Source organism: Beta vulgaris, chromosome 2 (assembly GCF_026745355.1).
Source record: "Beta vulgaris subsp. vulgaris cultivar EL10 chromosome 2, EL10.2, whole genome shotgun sequence".
In the NCBI taxonomy this organism is placed as follows: Eukaryota; Viridiplantae; Streptophyta; class Magnoliopsida; order Caryophyllales; family Amaranthaceae; genus Beta; species Beta vulgaris.
The window spans coordinates 38,656,421-38,670,802 of NC_079203.1; the positions used below are offsets into that span (position 1 = coordinate 38,656,421).

At 35.1% G+C, this 14,382-nt stretch overlaps 1 protein-coding gene and 1 non-coding gene across 2 annotated transcripts; one reads left to right on the forward strand and one right to left on the reverse strand.

The window, feature by feature from the left end:
• Positions 1-429: 429 nt before the first annotated feature.
• TRNAR-ACG (transfer RNA arginine (anticodon ACG)) lies at positions 430-502 on the forward strand. Its single transcript has one exon. It is a non-coding gene; the product is annotated as a tRNA-Arg (tRNA).
• A 210-nt stretch (positions 503-712) lies between these two features.
• Positions 713-7,773, reverse strand: LOC104886717 (hypothetical protein). The gene is made up of 4 exons (XM_048639031.2): positions 7,514-7,773; positions 3,510-4,059; positions 1,343-1,721; positions 713-991 (listed from the first exon to the last, which is right to left on the reverse strand). Exons 2-3 carry the CDS (start codon positions 3,982-3,984, stop codon positions 1,381-1,383), a joined length of 816 nt encoding a protein of 271 aa, XP_048494988.1. The 5' UTR covers positions 3,985-4,059; positions 7,514-7,773; the 3' UTR covers positions 713-991; positions 1,343-1,380.
• Positions 7,774-14,382: the final 6,609 nt, after the last annotated feature.

Sequence of the window (14,382 nt, forward strand, 5' to 3'; positions counted from 1 at the left end):
ATGAAAAACTTAAAATTTCATTTCAAATATAATTGAAACTCAAAGTGTTAAAATTCAGAAAAGGAGAAAAATTAAAATGACCATTTCATGCAAAATCAATTGTGTATGAAAATTTTAAATTTTCATTTCAAATATAATTGAAACTCAAAGTGTGAACATTTAGAAAAGGAGAAAAATTACTCTTCACCGATTTAAGTGGCAAATAAGTATATGGACCAACTGTTCCCACTTCCCAGTTAACAAGCAAGATTTTTTAAAAAAAAATCCTCTTAAATTAAATCAGACAGACAGTGCACAAGTTTTATTGCTCAAAATAAAAGCTAGTATCAAAGATAGCAGTAGTATTTTTGAAAGATATGGAGTTTGTGATAGCACTACCGTTATTTTGAACGAATAAGACCGTCATAGAAATATTAATATTATCAAGTTGACTCTGTGGCCCAATGGATAAGGCGCTGGTCTACGGAACCAGAGATTCTGGGTTCGATCCCCAGCAGAGTCGTGTTTTTTAGAAAACATTCTCACCCTCGTTATTTTTGCTGATAGAGCAGCCTCACTATCTCACTCGTTTACTTCTTTTTTTTCTTTTTTTTTAGAGAAGCAAATAAGAGGTTATCAGACTTTTCTAGAACATGCCTCTAGTTTGATTCATGAAGTATAACTATGACCTCTCCTTGACAAAAGACTACCCTAATAGTTCCAAGTTTAACTAGCAATGAACTCCCGTTTTATTTGATATTTGACGCAAATTTCTCAAGACTAGAATAATGCCTTAATATCTAATGCATACACTAGTTAGAAAATGGAGAAATGTTTTTCAACATCAGAACTCTTTCACAAATCTACATGTAAAATTGGCACACTTTTTAACTTTAGGTACAAAAGCCAAATATGACCAAGTCCTATACAACTAGATACCAAAAATTAGAAACATCTGCCAACAAAATTGCTTTACCATTATCAATAAGGTCTCTAAACCTACAAGATTTAGGCTCCGTTTGGTAGGGCGTAAAACGTTTTCCCGGAAAACTGTTTTCCTCTATTTTTAGTTTTACATTGTTTGGTTGGCAAAGAGTGTAAAACCATTTTCCCTTGGGTAAAATTACTCTCCCAATGATGGAAAACCATTTTCCTTTCAAAATGAAGGGAAAACTATTTTCCTTCTCTCTCTTGTACACTCTTCTCACTACCTCCTTACTTTCCTTTTCATTTCATCATTTTTCTTATATCGAACCAAACAACGGAAAACTAATTTTGGAATTGTGTTTTCCATTGTAAATTGTTTTCCATGAAAATCATTTTACACTGAAAATGTTTTACGCCCTACCAAACGGAGCCTTAGTCAGTTAGCACTGAAATACAGAGGTCAGAGGTGCTTTGTTAGCGTTTCTCAACAACGCCACAAAGGTGTTCCAGATTATTGGCAAGATCTCCGAGGCATGCAACAAGCTTATCAGCTTTATGTCTCACCCTTTCGATCTTTAAGGCCTCCTCATCTCCATGAGTTAAATCTTCATCTATAATTTCATTAAAATTTCCTGCAAGTATGGCATCAATCAGTTCTGTGTTCTCCATAAGTTTTGCAGCCAAGATTTGTTCCAAGTTTTCAACAACTGGAGGCTCTAGCTTCACAGGCTCCGCCTCTAACACAATCTCTTTCCTTTCTTCAGCTAACCATTTCTGAGGGACTGACCAACGTCTTCGCCTTTTGGGTTTGGGGCCTAAAACAAAACAATAGCGACATCAGCATATGAGTCATGAGAGCCAGAAACCAAACAGGTGACAAAACTCTTACATGGAGACCAATTTTGATTGACAAGAGTTGGATTATTTGGCAGGAAATAGTCTTCCGAGGTAATCACCAAAAAAATGGTAGAATTTCAGGTCAATATACCCCTTTTGAATCAGGTAGCAAGGAAGTGGTACAGGAAGCCTGCTTATTTATGGGGGTCAATCCCGAAACTTATGTCATGAGGGGAGGGGGGGGGGATGAGCACTGTTACGGCACCATTCATTGGGTCAACATAAAACATTAGTGTTACAAACTCAGTAAAATTTCGATAGAAGGCTACATACTGATATACAACACAAATTACCCCTCAAGATTTGGTTTAGATATTGTGCAAGGTGCAAATGAGCCATGGAGAAGAATTGAGAGAGAACACTAGTCGACACCGGTTAAATAGGTCAATCAAGCCGGTTTGTACTTTGCATTATCAGTTATTTCAACTTCATATCTTAAAAAAAAGGGTTTTTTGTCAGAAACAACCTTTTAAAAGTGTCATTTTGTCAGAAACAACCTTATAAAATTTTTTTTGTGAGAAACAACCTTTAAATGCGATTTTCTTGTCAGATCAGACCCATTGACCATTTTCCGGCATTGACTAGATTTTTCCGGCGAAGACTTTTTTCTTTTACCCTTTCCCTTCTTTTTCCCTCCAATTTTCTCCCAACCCCACCCCAACCTCCAGCCTCACCCCATTCTCCATCCTCCATCTCACCCCATTCTCTCCTCCATCCTCACCTCTCGCCTTCTCCTTCGCACAAGAAGCCACCACATCGCAGTGGCCGGAAGCCTAGGGAAGAGTCCCCTATTTCAAACCTAAAGAAACCATTCTCTCTCTCCTCTCTTTCAAATGTCATCCCCATTTGAATCTCTTGTGAACTTGCCATTTCATCTTTTCTCTCATTTCACCATGTTGCACAAAAAAATTAGCTTGTTGCCATTAACTAGTAAGAAACCATGGCCCTCCAATGTTGCTAACCTAAGAAAATCCCCCTCCCCACAAGCTTGTTGCCATTAACAATAAGAGTGGAGACAGAACAGAGCAACAATTTGGAGAGAAGGAAAGGGATAGCAGCAATGGCGGTGTTCAGTGGCACTGTTCAGCGAGGTGGAGGAGAGAAGAAGAGGCGAGAGGATGATGCGTGAGAGAATGAGGGGTTAAGGAAGGAAGTGAAAGAGAGGAGAGATAATGGTTTGCATAAGAAATTGGAGGAAAAAGAGAGTGAAGGGGTAAAAAAAAGTCTTCGCCGGAAAATCAAGTCTTGGCCGGAAAAATCAAGTCAATGCCGGAAAATGGTCGAAGGGTCTGATCTGACAAGAAACCCATTTAAAGGTTGTTTGTCACAAAAAAAATTTTATAAGGTTGTTTTTGACAAAATGGCACTTTTAAAAGGTTGTTTCTGACAAAAAACTCTAAAAAAAATCAAAAACTTGTTCAAAACACAAAATTTCAGGTCACATTCAGATGGTTTCCAGGTCCGCTATACTTCTTCCCGAATTTAAATCGTTAGGTTGTTCCAGTCAGGTCATTTTCGATTCAGGTCATTAAAAATTGTGTTCAAAGTCCAATAATTTGGGTCGGTTCATTTAAATACTTCACAAAGTATATTGGAAGAAAAAATGACATAAAGGAAAGAAATGGCAGAAGCTTTGCATGTCACATAAGTTCTCATTATACTAACAAAGGAGCTCCAATCATGATTGCTAAGAATTTGATATTTACCAGATTCCTCCGCATCAAGCAAATCAATGTCTCTAGCTTCTGGATCACTTTCTGGGTCTGTATCGGCTCTATCTGGTGCCTTCATGAAATCCTCTATTGCTTTATACAGGTCTCTGTCGAAATCCAAAGGAAGGCCAGCTTCTTTTCTCCTTTCAAATCTAAGAGACCAGTAAGAATCACTCCCAGAGTTTGATTTCCATTCCTTGAGAAGATTGTAATCAGCAACCAAGGATTCCCACTTTCTGCGGCACTGGTTTGCATTTCTTACTACTCCCAGCGCAGTACAAGTTTCTGCTATTATTGTCCACTTCTGATGAGTTGACAGGGCATTTTGACAGTCCCCTTCAACAGCAGCAATTTCATTAACAAGAATACGCATATCTTGTACAGTCCACACAGCTGCTGCTTGTAAATGTGATCTGGTGCATCGAGAACCAGATGTTTCTGCTGGTTGACCCACATCAGCTTCCCTCATTCTCTCTACAATGAGGTTCAACAATTAAGCAGCGAATCCTTTCTCGTTCGTCATTTCTTAAATTAATTTAGGCACCTAAGCAAAATTTTCACAAACAGTTAATGCAAGATCAATGAAACACTAATAACAGATATGCGTTCAGAAGAGAATATCAATTAGTTAATTGTTCCCTGCAAATACTTGTCTAACGATGATACTCCTAAGTCCTAATGTTAACACAGTATGTTACAAGCACTCATGTAAGCCATGATAGTTCTAACAAGAAGTCAATCTTCAATGGTTATCAAATGAGCTGACTCTAATGCCAGTGGAACCTATATTACTCAAACTAAAGTACCTGTGTCAAATCCTCATCAATCCAATGTGGGTATGGGCACTAAAACACTTCATTTTGGGCCAGAAATATGAAATTATTCATTAAATAGCCTAGTTAAACAATTGGACATGTACCTATGTCCCATCCAAGTACCCTGGTCCAACTAACATAGGTGTAAACTTGAAAGAGAATTCAAGGAAGGGCGAGGTTTCACTTGTGACTGTGACCTACATTAATCATAAAATTGAAGCATAACAACAAAACAAGAAACGTTTTCTTTTTCTCCCCCATTTGTACCATATACTATGATATTACAAAAGAAAGATTAAAATTTTGGAGGAGCTGGACCCCTTCCCATTGCATTTGGGCTCTTCCCCTTCTGGCTGCAAGCTATTTACCACCTAGTACTAGTACTCAAATATATTGCATTGAACAACTATGCAGCGTATAGCACGGACGTGCAAAAATGCTGCTAAGCCCGCATATTTTGTGACTGTTGCGTCCTTAATATGGAGTTTCCTAGTTTAAGTTAGGTTAGGATTCTCACTTTCTAGGAGATCATTTATTTCTGGATTAGTTAATTAGTGTACTAGTGAGATAGATATAATAGTTTCCTATCTCAACTTATATTCTAAAATCTTGATAAGAGTTTATAATATTGTTTCTAGGAGAAGGGTTAGGACTCTTGTACTGTATAAAGGGGCCTTGGATCTTGTCATCTTGACTATTTCTACATACATTGGCAATCGGCATTCGAACATGAGGAGAGATTAATATACACTTAGGGTTTCGAAATTAGAGTTATCCATTAATAGATCATAATTCACGGGGTTTCTGTGTGTGGGTCACTAATATACGTAGAATAATTATTGATAGCTTTGGTGGGATATTTCCCCCATTAGCTAGTGAGAGGGTTTTCCATAGTTTTGTTATTGTCCCTCATTTGTTTGCCCTTAGATTTCTTTTCTTAATCACTTTCCGAATGCCATTACATTATAAATCTAATATATGTAGAATGGTTTCACTATCTACACTTTCTTGCAATGCACTGATTGCATGAGAAATGATAAACATCTAATTGCTAGATGTTTGCCAAACATCTAACATTAATGTGGCAACATGTGAGTGGTACACATGTCACTATATTGTTTATCCAAACAAATTACTTTTTCCAACTTTTTAAACTTGTATATCTCAAAAAATATATTTTAGAAAAAAATAAAAAATATACCAATATTCATATATTTTTATTCTCTACAAATAGACATCCATCTTGATATAATTTCATCATATTTTTATTTTACTCTTCTCTATCTCTTATTTAGATATGTAAAAAAAATACGAACACTATCTGTTTATACACAAACACTAGTGTGAGTTGCATAAACACTAGTTATAGTTACACGGACACTAGTTCTAGTAGCATGAACACTGTATATTAGCATCGGAATCTTCTGACAGTGTCCAATTAAAAAAATACGAAACATCTGTTTATACATAAACACTATTTTTAGTTGCATAAACACTAGTTATAGTTACACGAACACAAGTTGTAGTAGCGTGAACATCATATATATTAGCATCGAAATTTTCTGACAGTGCCCAATTTTCGAGATTACTTTTTTGTTTGACTGATAACTTTTTTTCATGTATATTGACAATTTTACCCCTGCTAGATGTTTATAAACATCTAGCAATTAGATGTTTATCATTTCTCCTGATTGCATACCTTTACAAGTGTTCTTGTTAAGCTGAAAAAATGTAACCTAGACACCTCCATTCAGAAGCTCTTAAATTCGTGCTGAAAATAAACTGAAAAACCTTAGCATACCTAAAAATGAGTCCTGCTTATAATTTTAAGTCATAGCAATTCTCATAAATCAAGACGAAGAGCAAGCCCCTCTTTTCTTTCTGGACAAAGCAAATAACTGAACACCTTGCAGCACATCATGTATTGTAAGACCTCAACGTATGAGTAATTGCCAACATATGCCACAACTTTTGCAAGTTGCAACTAGCAATTAAACTCAAAAAAAGCACCCCATGAAAGAAAAATTCCTTATAAAAAAGTTCTCTACGTAGAATATCAGGGATAACATAGAAAGTACTGAGCCTCATCCAAGCCTTATTCATTATCAGCACATACTAGCACCATCCATCTATCCCTATTTTTCAACCTTACCCTCTTGCACTCATCTTGCTCTCAACTAAAAGCTCATATCTCCAAGAGTCTATGATCCGAAAATTCTGATTAAGCACGCCAATTATATTTCTCCTCCTTACTATTTCTCCTCCACAAATATTCAAAATGATCATACAATTTGAATAGCTAACTAATGCATTGTCATTCTGAAAAAAACAACTTCTCCATTACAAATCGGAATTCACTTTTATTTGCTTAACAAGAAAATAATGAATAAACAATACTAGTCTGATATGGGTCAAACTATTGTTAGTAACTAATTTAGCCAACTGAGCTAAAGTTAGTTAGGTTTGGCGCCAAATTCTGTTAGTTGCTATAACTAACTGAATTGAGCTATAGGTATTCAGTTGCTTGTGAAGAATGCCTATATATACTTGCTAATGTTGTAATAGCAGGATATGAAAGAAATTAAACACCTCCTCTTCTCCTAATCTCTCACTTTCTATCCTTCTATCTCTCTCTCTTATCTTAAGTCCGATTCTATCTTCTCTTCTCTTCCATTCTGAATTCTAGCTGCATACTCTTCTCATATAGTAAACAATGGCAGAGAGCTAAGCTCCTGCATCATAGTCTTAGTAAATTAGCATACTGTAAGCACCAAATCAACAATTATTATCTGTTTTCACTATTAGAGCTTAATTAAGCAGTTCGTAGGCTTAGTGGTTGTTCGGCCGACATAAGAAAACATGGGAAGTGGGACATCCTAGGAAGCGCGAGGTAAGTGAGTTGTTTGGTTGACAAAAATGATAGCGAAATGGGGGAAGTCGAACTTCTTAAGAACTTTTACTTCCCACAAAATGTAGGAATTTGATTTATCGAATTCATTTCCACAAAATGGGGACGTATACAAGGGGGATTCAGTGGGTTCCCCAAAATCTTGCTTTGTTTAGCATACAATTGAATAAAATGAAGATTAAGAAAAAGAATCTGAATTCTTACTCGTATATTTAATTGTAAACTACAAAATTTGAATCTAACTTACAATACATAGTGAAATTAGCTAAACAAACCTTCAAATTATTGGAATTGTGGAAAGAAACCTTCAATCTGTTTCGTCGAAGAGTGGCTTGAATATTTGGATGGATATGAATGTAGACTGTAATATGTAATGTGTAATGTGTAATGTGTAGAGAGATATGAAATTTCCCTTGCAATTACAGAAATCCCGATTGGAATTTCGGGGTTTAGGGTTACAAATTTCGCGAGTATTTCTTTTTCCTCTATCCTTTTCGCCCGAGCTCACGTAATAAAGTTTGGCCGAATTTGTGTTACTGGGGAATATATAATTGTTCAAATGCTCAAAATTAAACTGTATGTCTTGAAAATAACAGAATTTTTTCAAGAAAAAAAAATTCCCTGCATACCGTTCACGTAGGACGGCACGCGAGAATTTTTTTTTTTCAACTTAAGTAAAACCGCTACTTCAAGTACTGTTCATTAATCAAGTAGCGGTTTACTGAAATCCCCAACTCCAGAGTTTGATATGTGCTTGCAACATTTTGCCCAGGTAAACCGTTTATATTTATAAACCGCTACTTGAGATAGCGTTCTATGTGTATAAACCGCTACTTAAAGTAGCGGTTTACTTTAAAATAAACTGCTACTATGAGTAACGGTTTTCGTGGACAAAAACAAAAAAAATATAGTTTCTCGCGTGCCGTCCTACGTGGACGGTACGCAGGAAATTATTATTTTTTTGGCATATTTTGGGAATTAAAACCCACTTTTGCATTATTCAAGGAAAAAATTCGAAAATAACATGAAGTTTTATTTCTTTTTTAAAAAAATAATTATGTACTTTATTTATTTACAACCATAAATATTTTGGTTCCTCCACGCTAGTTAGAGGGTGTTTGATTTATATAATGGTATGGGTTTGGCATCAGGAATGAAATCAAGGTGGTATAGGTTTGGAACTTTATACCTAATATCATGTGTTCGATTTTATTTGATAATGAAATTTTTTCTTCTATTTAATAATTAGAAGTATTAGTATAAGCCAAACTCACCTCCCCTCTTGGGTTTCTAAACACCATACTTTATGGGTTTGGGGTATGGGTTTTAAATCTATCAAATTATTAAACAAATACTAGGTATGGGTTTGCCTCATTCTAAACTCATACCTCATACCAAAATCATATGAACCAAACACTCCCTTAGGCATTTCTCGCATGTAACATATTACCTCGAATTTTTATTAGTTTACATGTATTCCTATTTGGGATATCTCTTATTAGTTTACTCATTTCTTTTGGTTCTATTTTTGTAATGGAACTACTAACTTTCCATCACACATACATTCAACTTTAATATAAAATAATATTTTCTCTTTTCTTCTATGTCCCACAACATTGTTTCTCCTAAAACTTTGTGCAAAAGAAACTGGTAAACTAATAAAAACCGGAGGGAGTGCAAAAAAAAACATACATAAGAACATAGCTTTTATGGAATAAATTTGAATATTGTAATTTTTAATCTTCATAATTGACTCAAAAATCTTAGGAATAATTGCTTCTAATAAGCTAACCTTTGCGTCATCTGCCAAAAATAAGTCGACCTTTTGATTATCCAGAAATAAGTCAACTTTGCTATCATTTAAGTCAAAAATAGGTTGAATGATTTTTTAACTTGTTGGTTACCTCTTATAACAAGTCACTACTATAATTATTGTTAATTATTACTATCATTATTATTAGTAATTTTTATTAGGATTAATTGCTTCTCACCCACTGCTGAACCACCGACCACCACCCAATGCACTAGGCCACAACCCACTGCCTCAACCAGCCACAACCACCACCCACTGCCTCACCCAACCATCACCACCACCACTAACACCACCCAGATCTAATTAAACCCACAACCCCCACCCCCACCCCCACCCGCAATAACCCAACAACCCAAAACCTGAATCTAGCCCCGCTGCTAACCACCCAGCCTCACCCCGCCGCAAACCACCGAACCCATCCAGCAGTACCACTAATCAACTTAACTCAACCCCACCACTACCGTCATACCCACCCAAAACACACACCCACCCATAACCTGACCCAACCCCACCACAGTCACCCACTCCAGATCCGGAACACCCACCCAACCCAAAACATGACCCTAAAAGCCAAAACCCCAAAATCGTTAACCCATCGTCCTCCACCCCAAATCCAGCCACCTAACCACCCACCCAAAACCATAAAAACCACCAAAAAACTAGCTACAACCCGAATCCATAAATCCACCGTCAACCACCATACCCCCACTAACAAAACCCCGGAATCGAAAAGAAAAAAAAAGAAGAGAGAGGTAGTGGGCGGCGACCGGCGACAGTAGGCGGCAACCCGGCGACAGTAGGCGGCAACCCGGCGACGCAGACAATGGATTAGAGAGAGAAGATAATAAGAGAGAGAGGGGATTAGAGAGAGTCACAGAATTCAAAGGTGAGAGAGAGATTTAAGGGGATAAAACAAAAAACAAAACAAAAAAAAAACATTTTTCTAACCGGTAACACAGGTTATTGGTTACATAACCTGTTTAAAATCAATACCCCTAAAAGTTTAACTTATTTCTGGATAATCAGAAGGTTGACTTATTTTTGGCAAATGAGGCAAAGGTTAGCTTATTAGAAGCAATTATTCCAAAATCTTAATAAAAGTAGCTTGTACCCCCTAGGGTTGTTATCAGTTGCAACATTTTGATTTTCAAATTTGTCAATACAAGACTTTGACCAATAATATCTCTGATTACCTATTTGTAAAATTCTAAAATGTTAAAATCTTGTGTGTATATATGTATTATATATAGAGAGATAAAGTCCAACAATATCTTATATGTTAATTTTTGTACTATATACAGTGGCAGATCCAGGATTTTGCGTATGTGGGTCACTGCCATGGTTTGAAAATGTGGTTTCGATTCCGATCGCAAAATTGACGATAGACTACATCGCAATTGCCATGTCATGATTTTTATATTAAGTTTTTTCAAATGCTATTAAATTTCTGTACTAAATATCATGAATTAAACAAGATCTTTTCTTAATCTGTTCCAAAAAAGAAATTCCTTTAGTTATTATCTTTTTGTTTTTTTACTTGCAATGTTTTTCATTTGAAAAAAGTTGTATAGCACTTGCAACATTGACTTTTTTGGCAATATATTCTCTCTTTCTTTCTCCTAGTATGTGGGAGCTAGGTCTTTTTTGTCACTTTTTATTTTTCTTTTCTAAATTCTTGTATCATACTTCAATATTGCAAATAAAAAGAAAAGATTAAAAAGATCCTAAACATCATATGAATCAAATGTTCCATCCCTTATGTTATCAAATAAATAAATAAAGCAAGATCAACATTGCAATTCAACAACCTCTTGTATAAAAAGTCTACCTTCCCATAAAAAAAGTCAATTTTTTAAAAGTAATGCTACTCTTATTTGATCTAGTAATTAACAATTCACGTTTAACAAGTCTTTTACTAAATAGAATACAAAAGATCTATTCAAAAAAAAAATAGACTGCAAAAGAAAAAGAACAAAAGAAAAGAGCAAAAAGAAAGAACAAAAAAAAAAAGACATTACCCCCCAAACCCACGTGCTATCCCTACCCCATCCATTTAACTTGCGATTCTCTCTCTTCGAAATTTTTTTTATCACTTTTTCTTCTTTCTCTCTCTTATGAGTTTCTGGTTCTCTAAACTTCAAAACATGGCCTTTTCTTTTTCATGTTCTCTCATATCCTCTTCTTCCAGTCAATCGATTATGGCATCTAATCTGAATTTTGCTCTTCTTTCTTGAGGTTAACACATCAGAAGCTAGAAAATCTGGGTTATTTTTCAAAAAAGTAAAAAAGAAAAATAAAACTTCATTTTTTTCACAAATAATGGTGGGTCACGTCACCCACCATGACTAACCGTGGCTCCGCCACTGAGTATATATTAGTCATAATTTTTCGATCAAAATAAGCACATGAATTATGAAAAGGTCAAAACATTGCAATAATTAAAAAATTGAGGAAGTATAATAAAATTTTAAGAATAATATCAAAAAATTCCAAAAGTTTTTCTGTAAAAAGAAGATAGTTTTTCTAATAGAATAATTTATTTCCATAAATATTTCACAAATGATTAGGCGGAAAGTCTTTAAATAAAAGTGTCACACATGTCTGTTTTATCTCTATTATATAAGAGAAAGGGGAGCTATGGTGTCCCCTTATAAATTTACTTAATTACCCATTAGTAAATCAACTACTACAAAAAAAAAGTCAAACTCAAATATAGCAATAAAAAACTAACTTAAACGTTGGAGATAATCAAGTTATAATTGAGCCACCAAAAAAAGAAACATTGACTATAAGATTCAGTACATGTATGCTAAAAAAAAATCAAATATTACATTAATCAAATATCTTATCAATCAATTCACAAACACAATTATGTATTCAAAACGGAAAATCCAATCAATTAACAAAGTGAAGTGATTTATTTAACACAAAAGACTATGTTAATACGACATAAGAAATTCTAAATAAATTCATTTAATACTCTTTTATGGTTCATCAAGTTTAATTTTAAAAACCTAAAAGAAATAATAATTAAAAAAAACAAGGGTTAAGTGATAGGGGTTTATCGTATGAAATTTAGCCTAAAAAAATGTATAATTGTCAAAGTTTTACCCCTATTTATGTCTAAAAAGACTATAATATATGCTTGAAACATAAAAATAATCAGGCACGCATCGCGTGCATTATTTGCTAGTTTTAGTATAATGCATGTAATTGATTTTACTACTCCACTATATAGCATCCTTCTCAGCTAGAGTCGACAAAAAAGTGACACAATTCACCAATTCAACTCGAACCCAACCCAACATTAACAGGTTGGACCAAAATTTTCAACCCGTTTAATTAATTTGGTCTACCCACCCAAGGCGTTTAATTAAAAGGGTTGGATCAAGTTGAATTTCCAACTTGAATTCAACCCATCTAACTCATTTACTTAGATGGTTCATGTTCGGGTTGGGTTGACCCACTAAAAGTTTAGTTTTCAATCTATTCAAAAAACTAATTTTCCAAGTCAACTAGGGGTGCATTATTTTCACCTTAAAAAACTAGGTTTCAGGTCTAATTAGTTTAGTTCAATAAGTTGCAATCAGGTCCAATTAGGTCAATAAGTTCCAATCAATGTTATTAGGATCGGGATCCCACTTTGGATCGTAAGGGTTGGTAGGATCGAATCGGTGGAATCGGATCATAAGATCCTACAATTCCGTAAAATAGAGATAATTATGCTAGAATATGGTGAGAAACTCATGTTAAAATTTACACAAATTAATAATGACATATTTCATTGACAAATGGTCATAGTTTTTCAATACTATAATATTAAAGTAACATGTAATTAAAATCTATAGGAGAAATATAATATGTGAAATTACTTTATGATTTTATTACGATAAAATCGGACCGTAGAATCATAGAATTATATTAGGATCCTACCATGTGATTTTTTTGTGGTTGGGTAGGATCGAAAAAACATACAAGATTAAGATCCTGCGTAGGATCGGGATCGGTGAGGTTATTTCGGATCGTAGAATCTTAGGATCGTAGTATCGTAGGATCTGGATCGGGATTTTAACAACAATGGGTCCAATAAGGTCCAAATAGTCAATGCTCAATAATTAAAAATTAAAATTTTAACTAAAGTACCACTATGATTATATAGTATTGAAATCGTATTATCGTCTATTATTTTCTTATTTATATTACTATTAGCTGATTATGTTATTATTAAAAAATATTTTGATCGTGGGCAAATAAGGTTAACAATCATCATTATTATAATATGTTACAATTCATCTTTAAATAACAAGAGATAACATGTTTTAGTTATTAATAACAATGATTAATCAGGATTCATGCCCCCCCCCTCTTGCAGAGAAGAGTTATTTCCATGCCCGACCCTAAACATATCCAAACTGGGATATGAAACATGGTTTTACTTTTAAACACTAGTAGAATATATGCTATTTGCTGCGCTGATATTGCTGCGGTTTTACCTATACGCAACAATATTACACGCAAAAAGAAAATAAAAAACATAAAATAACAATATTGCTACGGTTCTCGCCCAAAACCGCAGAAATATTGTTCAACGGCTACATTTTGAAAAAAATGTGGGACATTGAGAGGCCAATATTGCTGCGGTTTTGGGCGGAAAACCGCAACAATATAATAAAAAATTGTTTTTAAATATATTGCTGCGGTTTCCCGCCAAAAACCGCAGCAATATTGTCTTCTCTCACAAAAAAAAAGACGCGGCGCGTTTCCTTAAGCAAACACACGAAAAAAAATCGATACTCTCTCTCACACTATCTCTCACACTCTCACACTCTCTCTCACACTCTCACACTCTCACACTCTTACACACTCCGGCGATTTGTTACCGGCGACGTTTGGTTCCGGTCTGGGTGGGCGAGTTTCCGGTGACTGCAGCCGGCTTTTTACCCTCACACTCCGGCGTCTGGGTGGGCGAGTCTCTCTCCTCACACTCTCTCACACTCTGGCGGTTTGGGTGGGCGAGTCTCTCTCTCTCCTCACACTCCGGCATTTCCTTCACCGGCGCCAGTAAAATCATCTCCGGCGCCACTCCTTCACCACCGGCGCTTCTCCTCCGAATTAGCGAGGGTTTGTCAATTTTAGGTTAGTTTTTTTAAAATTTTCTTAATTAGTGGTTCAATGAAAATTTTAGCTTAAATTGTAGTTTAAAATGATTAGTATAAAGTATATATATGATTAGTTATAAGATTTGAGTATTAAAAACTAATTTTGTCATGATTTTGCTTTAGTTTTTGTATGCCTTAATATGTTATACGGGATTATTTATGCTTAAGTTAT